General features: G+C 51.8%; 1 protein-coding gene across 1 annotated transcript in view; it reads left to right on the top strand.

The window, feature by feature from the left end:
• Nucleotides 1–26129, top strand: part of DNAI1 (dynein axonemal intermediate chain 1) — a 176819-nt gene that overhangs the window by 72143 nt on the left and 78547 nt on the right. The window contains exon 13 of the mRNA XM_083575630.1: nt 8268–8518. Coding sequence (XP_083431756.1) covers nt 8268–8518 — 251 coding nt within the window. The remainder of the gene's footprint in view (nt 1–8267; nt 8519–26129) is intronic.

Below are 26129 nucleotides of genomic sequence, written 5' to 3'. Positions count from 1 at the left end.
AATTTGAGAGCCCAAGATCTGCAACTGGTGCTGGGAACTGCAGCTCTGTGATAAAAAACTACAGTTCTTGTGATTCTTTGGGGACATCGTGTGCTTTCAATGTTAGCTGAATATGTGTTGCACTTATATTCTCTCTCTCTCTCTCTCTCTCTCTCTCTCTCTCTCTCTCTGTGTGTGTGTGTGTGTGTCTTGTCAACTTTCATATGACTGGTTTGAATCAGTAGCTTTCCACATTCAACCCTTTGGAAAATTTCTTCTATATTAGGGCTTCTTACTTTTAAGGGAAGAGCTGATTCTGTGATGCTTTTATTGTAATGATCTGTGAACTTTTATATGTAGATTTTATATTTAATGATAATGATAATAGGCTGCAGAAAAAGGCACTGGAAGCTTCTCACCTGGGCTAATATGCTAATGAAATGTGGTAACAAATTATGCATTTGAGTTTTCCCAAACCTCTCACATTTCATAACTTCATATGGTGGACTTTAATGAGTGTCTTTAAAAGACCCACAAATATCATGAGCAAACTAAGGAGGAAACAAGTCAGAATACAGCCATTTAGCACCACACTCCAGCTTAGGGGGTATCTCGATAAAAGTGTTGCGGTGCCAAAAATTAAAAACAAAAAACAAAACTTGTCAACTTAACTTCCCTAACTCAGACTAGTGAGCAAGTTGGGGAAGTCTGGCAGGAGATTTGCCCCCAAGAAGACTGGTTTTGCATCCTAAGACGTATTCATAAAGCAGCTGAATTCACCCTGACTTCCTAAACTTGATTTTAAAAAAATTGCATCATGATCCACATGATTAAGAATTGCAAATGCCAAAGACCACAGACTAATGCAATCCCAGTTTGGAGTTTGCATGAAACGAACTGTTCCAAACAGAAGCCTATCTATCTGAAAAGCCTGAAAATGGGAGTCTGTGGTGCTTCTCAGCAGTCTATGCTTTCGTCCATCTGTTCTTGCAGCATCAAAAAGGGGCAGATGGTCCCAATCTCCTTAATGGCAGTTTTATAACAGCCAGAGGCTGCTTTCATGCATCAGTCCCCATCACAGTACTTTCTCAAGGCTGAATGTACTAGTTCCTTTAATATTTCTTGGTATGCCTTTCATTCGCAAGTGTCCTTCTCCTGACAGAGGCATATACTAGGCATTCACCAGTAGCCATGGAAATTACTGCTTTCGTGATGAGTAAGGGGTAACTTATGCGAATGAGAAATGTAGTAGCAGCCGTCCAGAAGATTAGATCTTGCTTGGAAAAGTATTTTCCAAAATGCAGTTGTGACCTCACAGTTGCTCCTGTTTCCCTTGTAGTCCATGTGTTCATGTTTTGGGTGGTCCTAATTAATTTATTCACTCCTGGTTCTCTCTGACTTCTCTTTGAAAGTTCTATAATTTGAATGGAGTTGGGTGTATGGAAACCCACTATAAGGTTAAAAAAAAAAGGTGAAGGACCCCTGGATGGTTAAGTCCAGTCAAAAGCGACTGTGGGGTTGCGGCGCTCATCTCGCTTTCAGGCCAAGGGAGCCGGTGTTTGTCCACAGACAGTTTTCTGGGTCACGTGGCCAGCGGGACTAAACTGTTTCTGGTGCAACGGAATAACATGACGGAAGCCGGAGCGCAAGTGTCAGGGAATCAGGAGCAGGAGCACTAGGGAGAGAGGATTGGGAGAGCGAAGGGGAAGAATCCGAAGGCAGCGTAGGGGAGTATGACAGTGGCCCGAGAGATTCCATGAGCTTCTCCAGCGAATCAGAAGATTCCCAGAAGGGGGCGCCGATGGTCAGGGCAAGGGGGGTCCCAGGGGGGACGCACCAGAAACAAGGAGCCAGAGGGGAACCCCAAAGCAGCAGTGGAGGATCGGGACCAGTTTCCCCACCAGAGCGTAGTGGGGGGGAGGAGTCACATGTGTCAGGAGCAGTGTCTCCTCCAGAGAGGGAGTCAGGGCTGACCACGCCTCCAACGGAGGGGAGGTCAGTTGCAGCTAGCCCCCCCGATGGGGGAAGCAGTGACAGCAGCAGTGGAACGGTCAGGAGGAAAGCTGCTGGCTGGGCGCGCGCGCCCAGTTCAAATGTGCAGGCGCGCGGAACAGCAGGAGACCCGGATGGGGAACCAGCTCCTAAAGCCCGCCGGAGGGAGGGAGAAGGCTCAGGGGAATCAGCGGGAGAAGAGGCTAGAAAGGGCGGAACCCCGGCGGGCAGGCGGACCCAGAGGAGGAAGGAGCAGCGGAGAAGGTGGAGCAAGGCTAGAATCTTAAATTGGTGTCAAGGGGGAGGAGACTCAGACAGAGGATCAGTGGTCTGAGACTTTAGACGTGGGGCTGCGCGCTGCGGCTCTGGAAGTGAAACTGAACTTCAATAAAGACTTTTATACTTAACAACGAAGCAGCGTTGGTCCTTTGTGAGCTGGGACCTAGGGTAGCTCTGACAGTCACCCAAACCAGTGGTGCAACTCACCGCATCGCTCCAGTTGCCCACTGGGCACACCATGCAAGTACCAATAACCATTGACTCTGGGAGCAACGCAGACTTTATAGGAGTGGACTTTATCAAGCAACATCGCATAGCACTCATGCCAGCCACGATGCCCCTAAACGTCGTCACGGTCGATGGCAGGAAGCTACTTGGAGGAGAGGTGGTGCAGCAAACACCACCGATGGTGATGCATATTGGAAACCACAGCGAAGTCATCAGCTTCAACGTCACCCACCTGTCAGACACGCCCATAGTGTTGGGTATGAGTTGGCTGGATAGGCACAGCCCGGCATTAGCATGGTACCAGCGGCAATTGACCTTCTGCTCCTCCTACTGCGCAGAACACTGCATCCAGACCCGCCAGGAGGAGGAGGGGCAAGAGGATGAACCGCAGTTACACCTAGGCATGGTGCAAGCGGTACCCAACAAGTACAAGGAGTTTTTGGAGGTCTTCTGCGAGAGGGAAGCGGATAACCTGCCTCCCCACAGGCCTTACGACTGCAAGATTGACCTCCTGCCGGGAGCGACACTGCCGACTGGGAAACTGTATTCCATGTCTGAAGACGAACTGCAAGAACTCAGGGAGTTCATAGATCACAACTTGAAGCGGGGGTTCATCCAAGAATCTAAAGCAGTGGGGGGCAGTCCCGTGTTTTTCGTGAAGAAGAAGGACACGCCCCAACGCAGGCTTATAGTTGATTATAGGCTCATAAATTCCAAAACAAAGCCCGCAGCATTCCCCATGCCCAAGATCGACGACCTGCTCGCGACGGTGAGGAAGGGACGGATCTTCACCAAGTTGGATCTACGAGGGGCGTACAACCTTATACGCATGCGGGAGGGCGATGAGTGGAAGACAGCCATGTTTACACCTTTAGGCACCTATGAATATCGCGTAATGCCTTTTGGTCTGCAAAATGGCTCCCATACCTTCCAAGCTTTCATGCATCACGTGTTAGCGGGACTCCTCTACAAGAAGTGCGTTTGCTTCCTGGACGACATCCTGGTCTTCTCGGAATCGCAGGAGGCTCACGAGAGGGACGTCAAGGAGGTCCTGCAGAGGCTACGGGAGCACAGACTTTACGCCAAATTAGAGAAGTGCCAGTTCGACATGACGGAGGTGGATTTCCTGGGCTACAAGCTGTCCGACAAGGGACTCGCCATGGACAGCACCAAGGTCCGCGCGGTGTTGGACTGGAAGAGCCCGCGCAATCGGAAGGAGGTCCAGAAGTTTGTCGGCTTCGCCAACTTTTATCGCAAGTTCATCAAAGGGTTCGCGAAGGAGACGGCGGCCATCACGGACACCCTCAGCTCCAGGAAGAAGAAGTTCACCTGGACGGACCAGGCGGAGCAGTCCTTTCGGAGACTCAAGCGTCTCTTCGCGTCCGAAGAACAGCTGCTACATGTAAACCCCAGCAGACCAATGAGGGTTGAGACGGACGCCTCGGACAGAGCGGTGGGGGCCGTCCTGTTGCAGCAAGATCCGCAAGGGGAATGGAGGCCGTGCGCATTCTACTCCAGGAAACTCAGCAAGGCGGAACAGAACTACACCATCTGGGACAGGGAGTTGCTGGCCATTCATGCAGCTTTCAAGGCGTGGCGGCACTTCCTCGTCGGAGCCAGACACACAGTGCAAGTCTGCACGGACCATAAGAACCTGGAGTACTGGCGCACGGCGCGGTTCCTGAACCAGAGACACATTCGCTGGGCGGAGTTCTTTGCGGATTTCGATTTCCGGATAGAATACATCCCGGGAGACAACAACGTCATGGCGGATGCACTATCCAGGAAGCCGCAGTATCTCGAGGAAGCGGCGCCGGTGGCAGCCAAGCACATTTTCGCACCGAAAGCGTGGGCGTGCGCTTCAGCTGCCGTGGACCTGGACGCGGTGCGTCGAGCGCTGCAAACGGATTCGTTCGCACAATCCAAGATGGAGGAGGTGCGAAAAGGCACAGCGAAGGACGACGAGTTCCAGATACGAGACGGACTGCTCATCCGCAGAGGGGCTCTCTACGTGCCCGGAGACGACCTCCGCGCGAAAGTCTTGCAGCAGCTACACGACGCGCCCAGCGCTGGGCACTTCGGCAAGGACAAGACGGCGGAATTAGTAACCAGAGACTTTTGGTGGCCCAAGGTGAGGGGAGAAGTCGCGGATTACGTCTCCAGGTGTGACACCTGCCAAAGGGCCAAGCCAGTACACAGGAAGCCGGCGGGTCTACTAGAACCCCTACAGACGCCGCTCGAACCGTGGGAGAAAGTGGCCCTGGACTTTGTCACAGATCTGCCCAGCTCGCGAGGCAAAACAGCGGTGCTCGTGGTCGTAGACATGTTCACCAAGATGGCGCACTTTATTCCGTGCGCGAAGGTGGCCACAGCGGAACAGACCGCCAAGCTGTTCATAGACCATGTGTTCAAAGCTCATGGCCTGCCGCGGTCCATCCTGTCCGACCGGGGTCGCCAATTCATCTCGAGCTTCTGGCAGAAGCTGCTGGGCATCCTGAACGTCAAGATCAACTTAGCGTCGGCACGACACCCGCAGACCAACGGACAAGTGGAGAGGGTCAACGCCATCATGCAGCAGTACCTGCGATGCTACGCCAATCAACAACCCTCGACCTGGGTGGACTACCTACCGCTGGCCGAGTTTGCCTACAACAACACGAAGCACGGGTCTACAGGAGTGACACCGTTCTTCGCCAATAATGGGCGGCATCCCAGAACTTTCCCGGGGTTAGAGACGAAGGGGGAGGGGGAGCCAAGGGGAGCAGAGCACTTAGCAGCAGAGTTACAGGAGGTCCACGAGCAACTCCGCAGGCAATTGGAACTGGCGAAACACGCCTACAAAATGCAGGCAGACAAGCACAGGAGGGTCGGGGAGGACATCCGGGTGGGGGACTGGGTCTGGTTAGCAGCCCAGGCAGTGCCGGCCAGGACGCTAGCTAAGAGGAAGCTCAAGCACAAGCAGCTGGGACCTTACCAGGTCGCGGCGCAAATCAATCCAGTGGCCTTCCGGTTGACACTCCCGGAGGGCTCCAGAATGCACCCAGTCTTTCATAGGTCAGTGCTCACACCCTACAGGGAACCCCACAGGTTTCAGGCGACAGGGAACGCGCCAGACCCACTTAACGAATCTCCGAAGAGGGAGGGGTCACGGAGGGCGACGCCACTCAACGAGGTCACGGAGATTTTGGACTCGAGGTGGGGGGAAGAGGGGGTGGAATACCTCCTCGCCAGGGAAGGTACCCCAGCCAGCGCTAACAGGTGGGTACCGTGCTATGCCGTGGAGGAGCACTATCTTAAAGACGAGTTCCATGCACTCTTCCCACACAGACCTATGCCGGCAGAGTATTTCGACGACTGGCTCTTCACACCCACTCTGTCAGCCAGTACGTTCCAGGGTTTTTCATCAGCTGAAGAGACGCCGCCGGATACTAGCTCCTCGGAGGGGTCTCTCTCGGGGTTTGCCACAGACCGCTCCTATTGGTGGGACACTCAACCGGAGGTGGGGTGGCGCAGGGAGTTGCTGCGGGGACCTTTGCAAGCAGTCTCACCAGAGGTACCCGGGGGAGGGGAGGACATGGACGTGTTGGGGGAGGATCCTGGATTCGAGCACATCAGCAGAGAGATGGAAGCAGAGGAAATCGACGTCGACGAGCCCGTTGCGGTTGGGCCGGATCCAGTGGACCGGCTACACACCAGGGGGGAAGAATGGTATCCCGCACTCACACCCACTGGACTGGAGCACCCGGAACCCACACCCGAAGAGGGGGAGGGGGGAAGGGGGGGCTTCGAGGGGGGGATGGATGTCAGGGAATCAGGAGCAGGAGCACTAGGGAGAGAGGATTGGGAGAGCGAAGGGGAAGAATCCGAAGGCAGCGTAGGGGAGTATGACAGTGGCCCGAGAGATTCCATGAGCTTCTCCAGCGAATCAGAAGATTCCCAGAAGGGGGCGCCGATGGTCAGGGCAAGGGGGGTCCCAGGGGGGGCGCACCAGAAACAAGGAGCCAGAGGGGAACCCCAAAGCAGCAGTGGAGGATCGGGACCAGTTTCCCCACCAGAGCGTAGTGGGGGGGAGGAGTCACATGTGTCAGGAGCAGTGTCTCCTCCAGAGAGGGAGTCAGGGCTGACCACGCCTCCAACGGAGGGGAGGTCAGTTGCAGCTAGCCCCCCCGATGGGGGAAGCAGTGACAGCAGCAGTGGAACGGTCAGGAGGAAAGCTGCTGGCTGGGCGCGCGCGCCAAGTTCAAATGTGCAGGCGCGCGGAACAGCAGGAGACCCGGATGGGGAACCAGCTCCTAAAGCCCGCCGGAGGGAGGGAGAAGGCTCAGGGGAATCAGCGGGAGAAGAGGCTAGAAAGGGCGGAACCCCGGCGGGCAGGCGGACCCAGAGGAGGAAGGAGCAGCGGAGAAGGTGGAGCAAGGCTAGAATCTTAAATTGGTGTCAAGGGGGAGGAGACTCAGACAGAGGATCAGTGGTCTGAGACTTTAGACGTGGGGCTGCGCGCTGCGGCTCTGGAAGTGAAACTGAACTTCAATAAAGACTTTTATACTTAACAACGAAGCAGCGTTGGTCCTTTGTGAGCTGGGACCTAGGGTAGCTCTGACAGCAAGGAAACGCCGTTTACCTTCCCGCCACAGCGGTACCTATTTATGCATATATGCATATGCAGGGAGACTTAAAGATGTTTATCTTAAAAGCATTGAGTGATCTACAACTCTCTTGAAATTTCTGGAAGTTTTAAACATCTGTGAAAAAAAAGAGTTCTTATTAGATTTATAATAGTGGTCTTCTTTTTTGCTGCTTTTAAAAAGCTGTATTTCAGGTTTTTGTGGTTTAACTTTTTACGTACTTTTCAAATGCGCTTTTTAATGTACTCTTACTTCTTGCTGCCCAGAAACTTAAGGTCTTGGGTATCCTTTAAATAAATATCCCCCAATCCCTTCAGATCATATGACACTGTTGAGATTTAGTAGCTTCAAAAATTGGTACCTGAATTTCTGTGTGTTCCTCTTCCCTTCTCTTCTTTCCCCCTGTTATGCAAAATGTCTTTTAGGTTGTGAGCTTACAGGTAACAAGTCTCTTCTCTATTTCTATACAGTGTGTAGAAAATTCCAGGTGCATCATATTGTTGTTGTTGTTGTACAGATCTAATCTGGCGTAAGAGCCTTCATCTTTCATCAAGGCACCAAATCTGAGCCTTGACCTACCCTACGTTTAGGAGTCCTCTTGTCCAATCCACCCAAATCCCTTTAAAGCAATTATAACCCTAAGGGGTTGTCAGTGTTTGTAAAAGAAAAAGGTTCTGACCTCTTTTGCCTGGTTCTCTGACCCTAGTTGGCACAAAGAGTCCTTAAGAAAGAGTACTTTGCAAAATGCTGCTTTTATTCTTAAAAGTCGTCTTCTCCAACCACGACCGACAGCTTTATACATATCAAACGCAACCAGCTTTCTACCATCCAACCAACCCACACCCAACACTAACATTGACCACTCTATATATACAGGTACAATTTGGTGAAAGGTTGCATGAGTCATTGTAGGCTGCTGACTCATGCCAACTTAGTTCTTTTAGCATTAAAGAAACAGCGGCCAATTTTTAGCTGTGACAAGCGTCTTGGTTGTCCACCTGCTCCCCATCTGGGCTGCCTGTTGGGGCCATCCACACCAGCAACTTGCAGATTTCCCTGCCAGGAGCTATGGGTGATGATGGCCGCTAGCTGGGACGGGCCTTTGAAGAGGCAGCTCCTTGATTCTCCAAGCCAATTGACCCTTTCTCTCTCTCTCTTGCCCAGACGACTTTGTGAAGCAGAGCCGAGGGATGCTCCTGCTGTACACCTTGAAGAACCCCTCTTTCCCGGAGTACATCTTCAACAGTGAGAGCGGCATCATGTGCCTCGACATCCACGTGGACCACCCCTACCTGATTGTGGTGGGTTTCTACGATGGCAATGTGGCCATCTACAACCTCAAGAAGCCCGCCAGCTCCCAGCCTGGCTACAAGAGCACCACCAAGTCTGGCAAGCACACTGACCCCGTGTGGCAGGTGAGTGGAGTGGCCCCCTTGCTCTTTCTGAAAGCTGGCTTGATCCCCGGATACATTGCTGTGTCTCACCAAGGCATTCACAGCCAGTGTGGTGTAGTGGTTAAGAACGGTGGACTCGTAATCTGGTGAACCGGGTTCGATTCCCTGCTCCTCCACATGTAGCTGCTGGGTGACCTTGGGCTAGTAACACTTCTCTGAAGTCTTTCAGCCCCACTCACCTCACAGAGTGTTTGTTGTGGGGGAGGAAGGGAAAGGAGAATGTGAGACTCCTTAAAGGTAAAGGGACCCCTGACCATTAGGTCCAGTCATGACCGACTCTGGGGCTGCGGCGCTCATCTCGCTTTACTGGCCGAGGGAGCCGGCGTACAGCTTCCAGGTCATGTGGCCAGCCTGACTAAGCCGCTTCTGGCGAACCAGAGCAGCGCATGGAAATGCCATTTACCTTCCCGCTGGAGCGGTACCTATTTATCTACTTGCACTTTGACGTGCTTTCAAACTGCTAGGTTGGCAGGAGCAGGGACTGAGCAACGGGAGCTCACCCCGTTGCGGGGATTTGAACTGCCAACCCTCAGATCGGCAAGCCCTAGGCTCTGTGGTTTAACCCAGAGCACCACCTGCGTCCCTTCTTTGAGACCCCTTAGGGTAGTTATAAAGCGGGGAATCAAATCCAAACTCGTCGTCTTCTTCTCTTCTTTAAAAGACGTCGGCCCGTCATTAACATACATAAATCTTCCCAGCTATTGAATATTGTTCAGCATATATCTCTGTCCCTTTCCTTTCTTCCTCTCCTGCACCCTCTTTTCTGAAAATGAGTCTTCCTGATATGGTGCAGCAATAAGAGCGCTCTTTGAGAAGGGAGCAAGGAGTGCCATCAATAAGACTTCTCCTCCTCCCAGAGGGGAGGGATAGTGAGCGGGAGCAGCTTCCCGCGGGGGGCAGGGAGGCGTGTCCAGCTCCCTGCTCCTGATTACTTCAGCTGCCTCGGCCAAGCCTTCTGGCCAACCAATAGGGCCGGCTGGTGGGCGGGGCTAGCCGCATTTAAACAGCCGCAGCTGCGCTCAGCTCCTAGTCTGTTCCTGCTTTCTTCGGATCTCCTGCCCTCCCTCCCTCTTAGGTCAGCTTCTTTTGTGTTTTGACCTTGCTGTGGACTTCGTTTGGTTGCCCTGGTTGCCCAAGGGGTCTGGTAGGACATTTTTACCCATTTGGCAAATTGGCACCAGCCTCTTGGTTTTTTCGCCTACCTCGTAGCGACTCGTCACAACTTTCTGGTATTGGCGGTTAGGCATTGGAATATGTGTGCTGTGTTGGAGGGTTGGGTATGGGCCATCATCTACCTCTCATCTTTTGGGTATTCCGTTAAAGGAATCTGGCAGTCGTGGATCCTGTCCGATGCCCTGCTGGTGGCTGGGGCCATGGCACGACCCCCGGTGATGTCATGGGGGGGCTTCCAGTTGTATTTGCATCAACAAATTGGTTGTTAACCCTGATATGACTCCCATGGAGTCTTGTATTGCTGTTTCATCCAATGCCTAAGCCAATACTACTCACATGCTGTAACCAATAAAAGTTGTGGCCTAATTTTGCCCATTAACCTAAAATAATGTGTCTTTGTGTCTTATTGCGGGTGGCAGGTCCTTGACTCACAACCTTCTTCCAGTTGGGTAGCCGTTTCTCCTCTGATGCCTAGCATTTTAATGATCACATTGAAACCCGTGGCCAGATAAAGGGCCTCTGTGGCTCGTCTTTGTTTCTGACAAAGCCAAACACGCAGGGCTTTGGCCCTGTTCACTTGAGGGGTAGAAGTGGATGTGATGGAGAAGCTAGGAGGAGAGGCCACGCGTTGTTGAAAAGTTCTGCAGGGGTAGAAAGCATCTCTGCTTCCCCTCTTTGCTTTTACAGAGCATCACAGGTCTGAAGTGTCACAGAAAACACAGGTGCTGTTAATCTTGATGCATGATGGCAGCTGCCTTAAAATAGCTACATTTAGCAATAATTTACAGGGGAAATCCTAACCACCATGTAAGAAGTTGTTGCTGTTGTTGTTTAGTAATTTAGTCGTGTCCGACTCTTCATGACCCCCTGGACCAGAGCACGCCAGGCACTCCTGTCTTCCACTGCCTCCCGCAGTTTGGTCAAACTCATGTTCGTAGCTTGGAGAACACTGTCCCACCATCTCGTCCTCTGTCGTCCCCTTCTCCTTGTGCCCTCCACCTTTCCCAACATCAGGGTCTTTTCCAGGGAGTCTTCTCTTCTCATGAGGTGGCCAAAGTCTTGGAGCCTCAGCTTCAGGATCTGTCCTTCCAGTGAGCACTCAGGGCTGATTTCCTTCAGAATGGAGAGGTTTCATCTTCTTGCAGTCCATGGGACTCTCCAGAGTCTCCTCCAGCACCATAATTCAAAAGCATCAATTCTTCAGCAATCAGCCTTCTTTATGGTCCAGCTCTCACTTCCATACATCACTACTGGGAAAACCATAACTTTAACTATACGGACCTTTGTTGGCAAGGTGATGTCTCTGCTTTTTCAGATGCTGTCTAGGTTTGTCATTGCTTTTCTCCCAAGAAGCAGGCGTCTTTTAATTTTGTGACTGCTTTCACCATCTGCAGTGATCATGGAGCCCAAGAAAGTAAAATCTCTCACTGCCTCCATTTCTTCCCCTTCTGTTTGCCAGGAGATGTAAGAAGTAAACCGTATTAAATGCTTTGGGTCTTATTCCCAGGTAAATGGGGTTAGGATTAGCCTAAAAACATTCCCAGGGAGCACCAGGGGTGCAGGGTAAGCAGGACAGGTCACAACAGTGGTGGTCATCTGGTTTTTCTTTTCGTTGTTTTGACCATCATGCTGATATCAACTACAGGAAATTACACACACACACTCATTAGAACAGTGTCTGTATGTATTTACATTAAAATACAGTATATAAAAATTCTACTCCTACTAATAATTTGCAACATACAAAAGGTTTAAAAAGAATAAAACTAAATATATATTAAGATACAAATACAATAAGTCATGCTATTGAACTGCCAGAATTCTGGCCGCCTTTAAAGTCCAACAGTGTTACGATGTTCAATAGGCTTGCAGAATATGAAAACAGGAAATCAGTTCTGAGATACAAGGGTCTTGCATGTGTTGAATTATTCGGATCACTTTAAAATGTGTGCTGTTTTCATGTGGTAGTCTTGTTGAGCCTGATCCACACAAATGTTGTTGCGTGTTGGTGGGGAGGTAAAAAATCAACTTAAGGTTGACATTGCAGTTGATTTTTTCGTACACTTTGAAGTGCCCTATTCTGGATAAGCCAGCTGTGGAGTGTGCACTGGCAGGAGCGTGCCCTGGCAGGGGCTGATGGGAGTTGTAGTTCAAAGCACCTGGGAATCACCAGGTGGAGGAAGGCTGGGCTGCATCAGAGACCTTCCCCTGCCGCATTTGGGACATGCAAAGCACTGAACCAGACCTGCAAACCCTCCCAAACACTGGAGTTACTTGGATATTCCCCAGCAGTCTCTGAAACTCAGGGACAAAGCCATTGTGCAGCCGACACTGCTTCTCCTGGGTCTTTTGTTTGCGTGTGATTAATGCTCTCGCTTATTTCTAAACTGCTCTCCAGGCACGGAGACCGTCAGGTCTGCAGACGGCTTCTTGCCTGGCGCTGAACGTGTCCCCGGATTACTTGTCTAGAAGGAAAGCTGCTCTGTGACGGTGCTCCCTTCGCAAGCCCTGTGCTGGGCTCCGCGGGGTGGCTCAGGGTAATCTGAGGCAAGGCAGCGCCAGAGCTTGGCTTTCGAATATGTTTTCTGTGCCATGGCTTAGCCTTCAAACACGAGAAACGATCAAGAGAAGGCGGCCTTGCGCATGTCACTGAGTGTCTCCGCACCACCACTTGAGTATCCCCCACAAGCCCAGATGTTGCTGGTTTCATTGCTCCACCCCCCAAACTGTCTACACCCCCAGGGGAAACAATCCTCAAGTACAGTCATACCTCATGTTACGTCCGCTTCATGTTACGTTCTTTCAGGTTATGTCCTGCGGTGACCCGGAAGTACTGGAAAGGGTTACTTCCGGGTTTTTGCTGCTCGCGCATGCGCAGAAGCGCAAAATGATGTCACGTGCTGTGACGTTACCATATGAGAGTGCTGGAGGTGAAATAGTTAAACAGGTTACCCTATCAGAACCCAGGGGGTAGAGTCAGAGGGACTATAAAACCAGCTCTTGGAGGGGCAAAGGTGGGAGTTCGTTAGGAGTTCATTGGAAGTTGGGTGGTTGGTTGGAGTGGGAGTGAATGGGGATAGAGTCTGTGGGTAGGTTGAGTTAGCATAGCGAAATAAGCTGAGTCAGGAACAGTTAGGAGCTAGGAAGACAAGTAAATATCTGAGAGGTGGTTTAGTGAGTGAGAGCAGGTAGGGGAAGTTATAGGTCTGGATAGGCACCCCATGATTGTAATTGACTGAGACCGTTTATGAAAACACACACTTGTTAAACTGCAATGAATAAACAGAAGTTTATGTTCTGATTTAATCCTAACTGGACTCAGTATTGTACCAGGTGGGGCCTGGGTGGTGGCAGCGAGAAATAAAGTGGTGGCACAGGGATCAATAGACTGTGAAACGTCCGGGGACCCTGTGTGATTTCCACAGTATGCTGGTCCCAGGGGCTAACCGAGAGGTGAGGTCCGAGTCCAGTCTGAGGTCGATGGTGCAAAATTAAGGCAGTCCATAGAAGTCGAAGCTGGGTGCAGAGCAGGGCGTTGGGTGAGGTCAGGAGCTCCAGCAGGGAAGCAGGTCAGGGATCAGGCTGGAACCAACAATGTTGCTCCCGCAACTTGGGACTGGGGCTGGCCGGCTTTTATCTGCCCCGAGGCATAGGGCGGCCCCGATCCTCTGGTGACTCGCCTCTCCTGGCCTGGAGGCAAGCACTCCTCCTGCGGGAACTTACCGTATTTTTCGCACCATAGGGCGCACCGGACCATAGGGCGCACCCAGTTTTTAGGGTGGGAAATCAAGGAAAAAAAATTTTCCCCCCAGCCCCAAAGAGCAGCGTACAGGCTGCGCACAACCTCTCCCTGCCAGAGCGGTTGCGCACGGCTATGGCACAAGCCAAGGCAGCGAGCAGGATGGATCCCGCTCGCTGTTTTGGCTTCCCCTTTAGCCCCGTGCAGCCTCTCCTTGCCAGGAAAGGCTGCGTGGGGCTAAAGACTCCATAGCCCCGTGCAGCCTCTCCTTGCCGGAGGGGTTGCGCGCAGCTATGGAGCAAGCCAAAGCAGCAAGCGGGATGGATCCCGCTCGCTGTTTTGCCTTCCCCTTTAGCCCCGTGCAGCCTCTTCTTGCCAGGAAAGGCTGCGTGGGACTAAAGACTCCATAGCCCCGTGCAGCCTCTCCTTGCCGGAGGGGTTGCGTGCAGCTGCAGCTATGGAGCAAGCCAAAGCAGCAAGCGGGATGGATCCCGCTCGCTGTTTTGCCTTCCCCTTTAGCCCCGCGCAGCCTCTCCCTCCCGGGAGAGGCTGCGTGGGGCTAAAGACTCCATAGCCCCGTGCAGCCTCTCCTTGCCGGGAGACGCTGCGCAGGGCTTTCCTGGCTTTACTGTGAGGTGGGGGGATTCACCCACCTCCCGCAAAACCGGCAGAAGCCGCGCAACTCCTTTAAAGAGATCGCGGCTTCTCCTGGCTTTTCTGGGAGGTAGGAGAAGGGACTGATGCGGCCAGTCAGTCCCTTCTCCCTCCTGTGGAAAAGCCCGTAAGAGCGCAGGGAGCTTGTGTGCAGCTCTTGGGGGCTTTTCCTGCCTGCCTCCCCCCTGCATTCGCTCCATAGGACGCACACACATTTTCCCTTGCTTTTTAGGAGGGGAAAAGTGCGTCCTATGGTGCGAAAAATACGGTAGTTCCTTCTGCCTCTCTGCCCTGAGCCTCTGCAGCTCAGGAGAGGCTGGAGGGTTACCGGACCCAGAGGCAACCTCAGCTTCCTCTGATGGGGCTGAGAGTGGAGCACCTGCAGGCAATGGGTCCTCCATCACCTCAGGAGCCAGAGCAGGCTCAGCTGGTGCCTTCACCTGAGGATCCAGCACAGGTGAGGACCCTTCAGGCTCAAGCCCCAGCCTCGGCTCAGCTGGTTCTGGAGGTGGGGAATCCTGTGCAGGCAGGGATTCCTCAGGTTCAGCTTCCGAATCCGATTCCCACACAGCTTCATGTTACATTCTTTCAGGTTATGTCCCGCAGTGAATCGGCAGTACCGGAAAGGGTTACTTCCGGGTTTTGACGCTCGTGCATGCGCAGAAGCGCAAAATGACGTCACACGCATGCACAGAAGCAGTGAATCGCAACCTGTGCATGCACAGACGCGCCGCTGCGGGTTGCGCTCTTTTCATGTTGCAAACGGGCCTCTGGAATGGATCCTGTTCACAACCAGAGGTACCACTGTACACACAACTACTCACATTCCTCTCTTGGCCCCCTCACCTCTTCCCTTTCTCTTCTTCACCCTCTCATCTTTCCTGTTGTCGAAATAGATGTTGGAATCCTCTTGGGCCAGGGACCTTTCTGTTGTTGCTGCTGTTGCTGCTGTTGCTGCTTACGTTATTCTGCAACACACTGTGCATATTGATGGCACAATTGTGAGTGAATAAATCCATTGTTGTTACTGCTTCGGTAATAGATAATAGACGGTGCAACATCTCTCGCATGTAACACTGTGATGGGGGAATCTGGAAGTAAATGCATATAAACACATACCTCTCTCTCTCTCTCTCAAATGTCTGTGACACCTTTTGAGGTAAAGTAGCTGCAAAATTAGGAATGCCGGTACAGTAAATGCAATTCTAAACAATGAATTAAAACCGCAAGCTAGCAACTGAAAAGATAACAGATAAAAGACCATTAAAATATGCCCTTTAAAACCCAACAGGACCGCCTCTCCTGGTATGTCCCACAGAGGACCTTACGGTCTTCAAACAAAAACATCTTGGAGATCCCAGGCCACAGGGAGGTTAGGTTGGCCTCCACCAGAGCCAGGGCTTTTTCGGCTGTGGCCCCGATCTGGTGGAACACTCTGTCACAAGGGACTAGGGCCCTGCGGGACTTGACATCTTTCCACATGGCCTGCAAGACAGAGCTGTTCCTCCAGGCCTTTGGCCAAGGCACAGTCTGACCCCCTCCTTTGGTCATCCTCACAGAACTCTCGCCCAATGGTTGCCATTAATTTGATTCAGAATTGATTTTAGAATGAACTGATTTTAGAATGTATTTCAATTAATTGATTGCGATTTTATGTAAACTGTGTTATTTTTATTGTTGTTAGCTGCTCTGAGCCCAGCTTCGGGTGGGATATAAATAAATTATTATTATTATTATTATTATTATTATTATTATTATTAAGACTAGATTCAAGGGTGAGCAACAGCACCCAGCATCCTTGTGTATATCCCAGGACTGCAGGGCATTCTCAGGATCCGAGTGCACTCTGCCCTCTGGCGACCCACAGCAACTCGTGTTCAGAGGCATACCAACCCTATATCTGGGAGATATCTGTAGCCTTCACGAATTTGTCTAATCCTTTTTAAAGTCCATCCAACTTGGTGGCCATCACTGCCTCCAGTGGACGCGAGTTCCATTGTTCAGCTACATGCTGAGTGATTTAGGACAGGAAACCGTGGTCTAAGTTTGCTGAAATCTCAATCAGCCCCTTGAGCCTTGTCCAGGGTCCTGACTTTGCCTTGGTTCCAATTATTCCAAAGCCTACTGGTTCATCATCTTGCTTGCGCCTTCCGCCTCCTCTCAGTGGTGGAATTCACAATTTGGAAAAGCACTGTCAGATGCTGGTAGTGGTTGCTCGTGAGTAATCAGGCAGGACTCCGATCTGTCTTTTACAGGTTTTATTGTGCAAACTATTTACAGTGCACAAGGGACGCGGATGGCGCTGTGGGTTAAACCACAGAGCCTAGGACTTGCCGATCAGAAGGTCAGCGGTTCGAATCCCCGCGACGGGGCGAGCTCCCGTTGCTCGGTCCCTGCTTCTGCCAAGCTAGCAGTTCAAAAGCATGTCAAAGTGCAAGTAGATAAATAGGTACCGCTCCAGCGGGAAGGTAAATGGTGTTTCCATGCGCTGCTCTGATTCGCCAGAAGCAGCTTAGTCATGCTGGCCACATGACCCGGAAGCTGTACGCCGGCTCCATTGGCCGGTAAAGCGAGATGAGCGCCGCAACCCCAGAGTCGGCCACAACTGGACCTAATGGTCAGGGGTCCCCTTTACCCTTTACTATTCACAGTTCAGATCTACCAAGTTCATGTCCGTCTCAGTCACTTGCAGAATCTGGGAGTGGCCCCTTCCGGTTTCTCCCCCAACATAAGAACTTTGGCACCCCAAGCCTCCTCCTCGCCTCCTTGCGTTTCACCCTCTGCGCAATCTGAGCGACGGAAGCGGCGTGCGTTCCTCCTGGCCAGCCTGGTGATGCGCTGGGGCTCTCTGCAGCATCCTTGAGCCCTTTCCTCGCTTGGCTGGCCCCTTCCCTCTCTTCTCCACTGGAGGTGTGGCTTTTCCCACCGCTGGAGCTTCGGAGGCGCTCTGTATCCCAACGGCCCTCCCGCCTCCCTCCCTTGTTCCGATGGCAGTCCTCTGACAAGCACAGTCACCATGAAACGACTCTGCAACCATTGACACACTTTGCAAAAAGAGCCTTAAGGTGTCAGATCTGAGCGAGCACCATGCCTACCAAGAAGAAAAAGAAAAAATATTAATTAATGGAACCCCGTGCAAATGGGTGACTGGAGAGCAAGTTAAGCTGATGGAAGGCCTTTTTTTGCACATACACACACCAGTACCATTTTGCATCCAGCTGTGTGACCCACTTTGCTGCTCGGCTTTGGTTAATCTGCCAAAGGGGAGGAATCAAAGGACTTTGTGTCCTGCCGTCAGCTCTGCCAGCCAGCCACCTTTGATATGTTCATGCAATCTACCATGTTTCAAAGTCCAAGCAGGACTTTAATCCACACGGTAGCTGTTTTGTTTTGTTTTTTTGCTCTCAGAACACCTTCCCCTTGACTTTTGAAAGTTTTAGGGTTTTCTATGCCAATGGTTCCCAATCGTTTTCAGCCTCCTTCCCCTTCCCTTGGTTCTGTAAACTCATCCCCGGCACTCCCTACCCTATGGAAAATTATTATTCAAAATAGCACAACCCACTTCGGAAAATAATCACAAAATTTGAAACAGTAACAACTGATTACACACTGATTCAAAATCCACTTTAAACTATTTAGTTTAATTAATTCAACAAAATTGATGAACTTGATCTAGTGATACCAATTTTGCAAAGTAATAATAATAAAATAATAATAATAATAATAATAATAATAATAATAATAATAATAATAAAATTTTATTTATATCCCACCCTCCCCAGCTGAAGCCGGATTCAGAGCAGCTAACAACAATAAAAGTAACACAGTTTACATAAAATCACAATCAATTAATTGAAATACATTCTAAAATCAGTTCATTCTGAAATCAATTCTGAATCAAATTAATGGCAACCATTGGGCTAGAGTTCTATGAGGATTACTGAAATAGTCATTTACACCTCCAGCTTCCACCTGCCTCCCACTTGCACTGTGGCAGCCCCCCAAGGTGATCTCGCTGCCCCACAGGGAGCAGGGTCACCAACTTGGTCAACCACAGTACCATGATGTTGTTGTTGTTGTTGTTTAGTTGTGTCCGACTCTTCGTGACCCCCTGGACCAGAGCACGCCAGGCCCTCCTGTCTTCCACTGCCTCCCGCAGTTTGGTCAAACTCATGCTGGTAGCTTCTATGACACTGTCCCACCATCTGGTCCTCTGTCGTCCCCTTCTCCTTGTGCCCTCCATCTTTCCCAACATCAGGGTCTTTTCCAGGGAGTCTTCTCTTCTCATGAGGTGGCCAAAGTACCATACTAACCATCTTTTATGGAATCACACACCACCCCTTCGCCAGATTCTCAAGACTTCCCTGGAACATGGGAAGCTGCCTTCGACTAGAACAGGCTCTGCCAAGTCCATCTCGCCCAGGACGTTCATTGCATGGGCAGTGCCTTCAGCTTCTCATGCCTTTCCATACCTCTTGCTACCCCAAGGGTGAACCCTGGGTTCCCAGGCATGAAATGGAGGTCCCTTGCATCTGAGCCTTGATCCTTCCCTGCACCTCTCTCTCCTCTTTGCTCAGTTCATTGGATCTCCCCAAGTTCTAACACTAACATAGACATCCATTGAAGTTGAACATTGGAAGATTCAGGATAGATAATTTATTACGGTCAAAGACCAGCTCACATAACATAACACAATAAAAACAGCGTTCATAAAGATAAAATATACAATCGGAGCAGATTGCAGCAATAGCTCATGAGTTAAAATTGAGATATATACATACACCCGTACAACTGAGATTTGGGCTACCATAAAAAACTGACCCTGAGGCGCCCCAAAGGGCGACTTCAGCATTTCCCTAGTAAGCTATTTTATTCAAGAGGATGATCTGGGCCTACAAATCTGGGCACAGAATCCGGCTACCAGCCAGGTCGTCTTGTGATCTTTGCCTAAGAGGAGAGAATTAAATTTAGACTCGTCTGAAAGATCAACAAGGGATCAATGGTGTCTCTACGAATCTCAACATAAAAAGGACATCTAAAAAATATATGTTCAAGTGAAATATACTCAGAGTCGCAAAGTGATTTCATGCTCTTTATTCAGCTCATAGTGGTGAGGAGGAATGAATGAAAGTCCCCTCAAGGTATCTGCTTTATATACATTATTTACACAATGGGCTGCACATGATTGGCTAATTCCGGAATTCTACTGTAAGCCAATCAGGTTGTGGATTCACTTCTATCTGGAGCATGATTGGGTGGTTCCTGCCAACCAATCATATTGCTGCATTGTTCTAGGACCAATCAGACTGCTGCATTCTGAATCCTATTGTTCTAGGACCAATCAGACTGCTGCCTTTTGGATCCTATTGTTCTAGGACCAATCAGACTGCTGCAGTTTGGATCCTATTCAACTCAGTACATAACACCCCTCCCCTCTAAGTTCCAGTCCTGCCCGGGAGGTCGCATTCATAGTCCTCGAGGTACGCCGGTGGCCTACGTGTGCGTTGCGGCCTGGGGTGTTCCCTGGTCCGGGGTTCAGGTTCTGGCTCATGTTCCAAGGATGCTGGCTGTGATGGGCCTGTTTGGTCTGGTGCAACCGGCTCGCTCAGTCGTGGTTCTGGTTCCGGTGTCCTTTCGGCCTCGCGGGTCCTCTCTGTATTTACTGATTCTGCCTCTCCTGCTTGCCCCTGCTGCTCTGTGGGCCTCACTGCCCCTCTGTTCCCTTGGGACTCCTCTGACCTGTCCTCCTCCTGGTTTTCTCCCGGGAATCGTCGCCGTATCTGGTCACAGTGGCGGCGCCAGCATTGCCCCCCATCCGTTAGCACCTCGTACGACACGGGACCAGTGACCCTGGTGACTGTGGCGGGTACCCATGCTGGGCCTGCCCCAAAATTCTTTGCGTACACTGGGTCCTGGGCCTCGAAGGTCCGGGGGTTCCTGCCTTCCCCCACCACTACCTCATCCTGAGCTCTATCGGGGTGAAGGCGGTCCAATCTGATTGCAAGGCGCCGACCCATTAGTAGTTCAGCGGGGCTCCGGCCAGTCGTTGAGCTGGGGGTGCTGTGTTGTGCTAGGAGGAATGTGGCAAGGCGGTACTCCCAATCCCCTTGCGTCATGCGGCGAAGGGTGTCCTTGGTGGTCCGCACCATGCGTTCTGCTTGGCCATTGGTGGCAGGGTGGAATGGCGCCGAACGGATGTGGCGGATGGCGTTCTGCGCTGTGAAGGTTTGGAATTCTCCTGACGTAAATGCAGTCCCGTTGTCTGAGACGAGAGTGTCAGGGAGCCCGTGGGTTGCAAACAGCCTGCGTAGTACCCGGATGGCTGCGGACGTAGAAGTGGACGGTACCAGTGCGACTTCCAGCCATTTGGTGTAGGAGTCCACCACTATGAAGAATGTTTTCCCCTGAAAGGGGCCAGCGAAGTCCACATGCAGGCGTGACCATGGTGCTTGGGCGGACTCCCAGGACTGGACTGGGGCCCTTGGGGGATCTGGGCGGGATTCTTGGCAGGCCTGGCAGTGTTTGACCCAGGCCTCTATCTCTCCATCGATCCCCGGCCACCACACATAACTCCTGGCAAGGGCCTTCATTCTTACTACCCCTGGGTGTGTCTCGTGTAGGGCTGTGAGGACCCTTTTGCGGAGGGGCTGGGGAACAACGACCCTGCTTCCCCATAACAGGCACCCCTTGTGGGCCGACAGTTCATGTTTGCGGGTTGTGTAGCTGGCGAATTCTGGCCCGGGGCTGCTGCTGGGCCATCCCCTCCACACCCAGTCCAGGACCCGGGAGATGACCCTATCTTTCTTGGAATGGTGTGCAACTTCTTGTGCCTGAATGGGGCGGTCGGGAAGCAGCTCCAGGCTCATAACCTCTTGTGCAGGTGCTGGGTCGGGGCCTGTTTCCGGTAGTGGTAGCCTGCTGAGGGCGTCCGCATGGCCCATCGCCTTCCCAGGGCGGTGAATCAGTGCATACTGGTAGCTGGCAAGGAAAATTGACCACCTGAGTACACGAGGAGACAGCACTTGGGGGGTCTGCTTTTCGGGTGCAAACAAGCCAAGCAAGGGCTTGTGGTCAGTCACCACGGTGAAGGGCCGCCCGTACAAGAAATCATGGAATTTTTTTACTCCCTTCACGATTGCCAGACCCTCCTTGTCGATTTGCGAGTAGTTCCGCTCGGTTGCGTTGAGTGTCTGGGAAAAGTATGCCACCGGTACCTCTCTTCCATCCGGGAGTTGGTGTCCCAGGACAGCGCCAATGCCATAGGGTGAGGCGTCGCATGCTAGCACCACCGGCAGCCTCTCGTCGAAGTGTGCCAAGACCGAGTTTGAGACAAGCAAGTCCTTGACTGCCTGGAATGCGGCCTCCTGGCGCTGGCCCCACACCCAAGGGGCCCGCTTGTCCAGGAGTCTGTGTAGGGGCTCCGCTACCGCCGCCTTGTGGGGAAGGAAGGAATGGTAAAAGTTCAATAGTCCCAAGAAGGCCTGAAGTTCAGTCTTGTTCTTGGGCGCTGGGGCATCACAAATGGCCCGTACCTTGTCCCCAGTCGGGTGGACCCCTTCTGCGTCCACCATAAATCCCAGAAAGTCCACCTGAGGCACTCCTAGTAGACATTTTTCCCGCTTCACCTTGAGACCCGCCGTCTGGAAACGGTGCAGAACGGTGCGGAGGCGGTCCTCAAACTCCTCTGGTGTGGGCCCGGCAATCAACACATCATCGAAGAAGGGGGTGACGCCAGGAATCCCTTTAAGGAGAGAGTCCATTAGATTCTGGAATATGCCTGGTGCCACGCTGACACCGAATTGCAGCCGCTTTACCCTGAACGCTCCTCTGTGCGTCACAATCGTCTGTGCCTCTGCTGTGGCCTCATCTACTGGCAGTTGTTGATATGCTTGGGCCAAGTCCAGCTTGCCAAAAATTTTCGACCCAGCCAGGGTGGCAAGGACATGGCTGACCACTGGCACTGGGTATGCATGGGCCGTGAGGGCCTTGTTTATGGTACATTTGTAGTCTGCGCAGATGCGGACCGAACCATTCGGCTTGACGGGTGTGACGATTGGGGTTTCCCAGGGGGCATTAGGCACCGGCTCCAGCACTCCTTGCTCCACGAGTCGGTCTAATTCCTCGTCTATACGGGGTTTCAGGGCGAACGGGACCCGGCGGGCCTTGAGCCTGACTGGTCGTACTGCGGGGTCAAGCTGTAGAGCAATGGGGGGGCCCGTATACTGTCCCAATTTCCCATCAAAAACCCCCGGAAATTCCTTGCATATGGCGTCCACGTCCACTTGTAAGGTAGTGTGGTTCACCCCGGTGATGGCTAGCCCCAGTGGTCCAAACCATGCCAATCCCAGTAAGCTAATGTAGGGGCCCTTGACCACAAGCAAGTCCAGTTGCCGCGTCCGCCCTCGGTATTGCACCCTGAAGGTCCCCACCCCCATTGTGGGGACCTTACGTTTCTGAAAGTCCCGGAGGGTGAATGGGGCCGGCCTGAGTTTGGGACCCCCAGTAGGACACAGTTTCCTTAAGGTCCTTGCCGAGATTATGGATAGAGTTGAACCCGTGTCAAGCTCCATGCGGCATGGGGCCCCCTCTATCTGTACCTCTACATAAATTTTCTCTACGTTGGGGTGGGGCAACTGGTATACCTGGAAGTCCGTGAGCTCCGTCGAGTTGCCTTGGTGTGTTGGGCCCCGGGACCTGGGGCTCTTGGATTGGTCATCTGATGCCTGGCGTCGGGTGGGCCGAGCTCGACACACCCGGGCGATGTGTCCCAATTTTCTGCACTGCCTGCACTCTGCGTTGCGGAAACGGCAGGTCCTCCTCTCGTGACTATCTCCACAGCTTGCGCAGTTCCCTGCTTCTCGTCGAGGCAGCTGTGGTATGTGGGCTGCTTGAGTGCGCTGCTGTACTCGGTGCACCTCCTCCCTGTTGGATCCTGAGTCGTCGGTGAGGTCTTCGTGGTGGACCCTCGGTTGGGACGGCTGGCTCGGCCGTGCCTCTTGCGTCGACCTCTCGGCAGCTTCCGTTGCCAGGGCCTCCTCCAGAGCGACCTGGAACGTTAGGTCCTTCTTAGCGTAGAGGCGTCGTTGCAGCTTCTCATCCTTCAGGCCACCGACGAGGCGGTCACGAAGCATGTTCTCCAGCTCTGAGAAGTTGCAGAACCGGGCAGCTTGGCGGAGAGAGGTCACAAACCCAGTTATGGTTTCCCCAGGGGCTTGCCGCTTTGCATAGAAGGCATTTCGACGAGCCACCACAGAGGGCTGTGGCGAAAAGTGCCCCTTCAGCTGTTCCATTATTGTTTTGTATGGAACAGTAGCGACGTCTTCGGGTGCAAGGAGAGCCCGGGCGATTTCAAACGTCTCCTCTCCGCAGATGCTGAAGAATATTGCCCTCTTCTTGGCGTCTTCTTCATCGGTGACCCCTTTGGCTTCTAGGAGGAAGGTGAAACGGGAGGCGTACGCTTCCCAGTCTCCAGATGCTGGGTTGAACGGCGAGAAGCTGCTGTCGGTTGCCATTCTGAGTTCCTTGTGTCCCGGAGCTGAAGCCTGGATACACGGTGCGAGGCAGCGGTGCGGCAGGTGGCGGTGCTGCGGTGCTGTGTGTGGCAGTCAGCTCAGCGGGATCCCACCTTCGTCGCCAGTGAAATATACTCAGAGTCGCAAAGTGATTTCATGCTCTTTATTCAGCTCATAGTGGTGAGGAGGAATGAATGAAAGTCCCCTCAAGGTATCTGCTTTATATACATTATTTACACAATGGGCTGCACATGATTGGCTAATTCCGGAATTCTACTGTAAGCCAATCAGGTTGTGGATTCACTTCTATCTGGAGCATGATTGGGTGGTTCCTGCCAACCAATCATATTGCTGCATTGTTCTAGGACCAATCAGACTGCTGCATTCTGAATCCTATTGTTCTAGGACCAATCAGACTGCTGCCTTTTGGATCCTATTGTTCTAGGACCAATCAGACTGCTGCAGTTTGGATCCTATTCAACTCAGTACATAACATCAAGGCTTCCTATTTCCCCTAATGGGCAGGCGCAAAGTCTCTGCAGGATAGATAAGAGAAAGCACCATTTTACATAGTTAAATAATGGAATTTGCTCCTTCAGGAGACAGTGTTGACCCACTTGGAAGGCTTTAAAAGAGGATTAGGCAAATCCATGGAGGTAAAGGTAAAGGGACCCCTGACCATTAGGTCCAGTCGTGGCCGACTCTGGGGTTGAGGCGCTCATCTCGCTTTACCGGCCAATGGAGCCGGTGTACAGCTTCCGGGTCATGTGGCCAGCAGGACTAAGCCGCTTCTGGCGAACCAGAGCAGCACACGAAAACACCGTTTACCTTCCCGCCGGAGCGGTACCTATTTATCTACTTGCACTTTGACGTGCTTTCAAACTGCTAGGTTGGCAGGAGCAGGGACCGAGCAATGGGAGCTCACCCCATCGCGGGGATTTGAACCGCCGACCTTCTGATCGGCAAGTCCTAGGCTCTGTCGTTTAACCCACAGCGCCACCCGTGCCCCTAAAAATCCATGGAGGAGGAGACGGCTATTGATGGCTACTAGCCGGGATGCCTTCAAAGACAGAGGCAGCAATGCCTCCAAATGCCAGTAGCTGGAAACCACTGGAGGGGAGAGGGCTCTGGTGCTCGGATCCCACTTGCGGGATTCCCTGCTTGTGGGGTGTCTGGTTGGCCCGTGTGAGAACAGGATGCTGAACTAGATGGTCCGTTGGCCTGATCCAGCAGAGCTCTTCTTGCATTCTTACGATAATCTTTATTGTCATTGTCCCATACAGAACAACGAAATTGAAAAAATCTACATAAGACATTCAGAAACCAACAAGCCTGCTATCCCAGCTATCCCAGCCTGGTTAACCGTCTAAAAACTCTGATACCCTATTTTTAAATACAATATACTCCCACAGAGACTACCTTACACTGTGTTTAAAACCAAAATCACATTTGGCTAGAAACTGTTTCTCAGGCGGCTAGTCCTAGTCTTTATAACCCTTGACTTTCTTCCAGAAGGCAGAACTGAAAGAGATCATTTCCGGGGTGCGCACTATCCTGCGCTATCTCTGCAGCTTTCTTATGGCACCTGGAAGCGTAGATTTGATCCAAGGTGGGAAGAGTGCACCCAATTACTCATCTGCCTCTGGCTCTTCTGATCCTTGTTTACCTGCTGGGCACCAAACTGATCACATCTTACGAAGTACATTTTGCTGGCTGCTTTGAGCTCAGAGCGGTTTTTTTTCCTAACCGGAAGAAGAATGTTAAAGAGTATTTCAGGAAAATAAAATAGCTTAAAACTGCCAGATGGAATGGAGTTGAGTTACTTGGGCTGTCGTTCTTGTCTTCTTGGGGAATATCTCACCGCCTTCTGGGGGTTATATCCAGGGCTCCAGCTCCCCCTCCTGAGCGTGGCTGCCCTGGCCTCCTCATTGTGGCTGATAGATCTGCGGCAGGGGGATGCTTGTCTGTGGCCTTTTACCTCATTCATTCATTCATACATAACCGTCTGCTACCCACCTTTCTGCTACAGAGACGTCAGGGGATTGTGCAGTCAATAAAAGATAACACTGAACGCTAGAACAATAAGAGCAGCAATGAAACTCAAAAAACAAAAGGCAATGGAACATATTCTAAATCCATTTTGGAAGCACAATTCCCACTGCATGCTAGCAAAGCAGGCTATTGGGAATTCCTCTCTGAACCCTGAACTCCTGCAGGTGATAGCCGAGGACAGATCCTGCCCTTCCTTTCCCTGCCCTGGAGCCAGGTAAGGTGTCACCTCATGCAGCAAAGCGACTCTTCCCACACTCATGACTCACTGATAACAGGCTTACGTTGGTGTAATTAGATGTATCATCTTTTTGTTCTCTGGTTACAAACGTCTCCGTTCTTTTATTTATTCAAAATATTTATACATTGTCCTCCATCCAAATCGATTCTGGAGCTGCGAGCAACAGGCGTCAGTAGAAATTGTTCACATACAATACGCTAAAAA

This window comes from Podarcis filfolensis (assembly GCF_964270895.1).
Source record: "Podarcis filfolensis genome assembly, chromosome: 11".
Classification (NCBI taxonomy): domain Eukaryota; kingdom Metazoa; phylum Chordata; class Lepidosauria; order Squamata; family Lacertidae; genus Podarcis; species Podarcis filfolensis.
The sequence above is the reverse complement of the archived record's forward strand: the minus strand, read 5'-3'. Positions and strand labels throughout refer to the sequence as shown.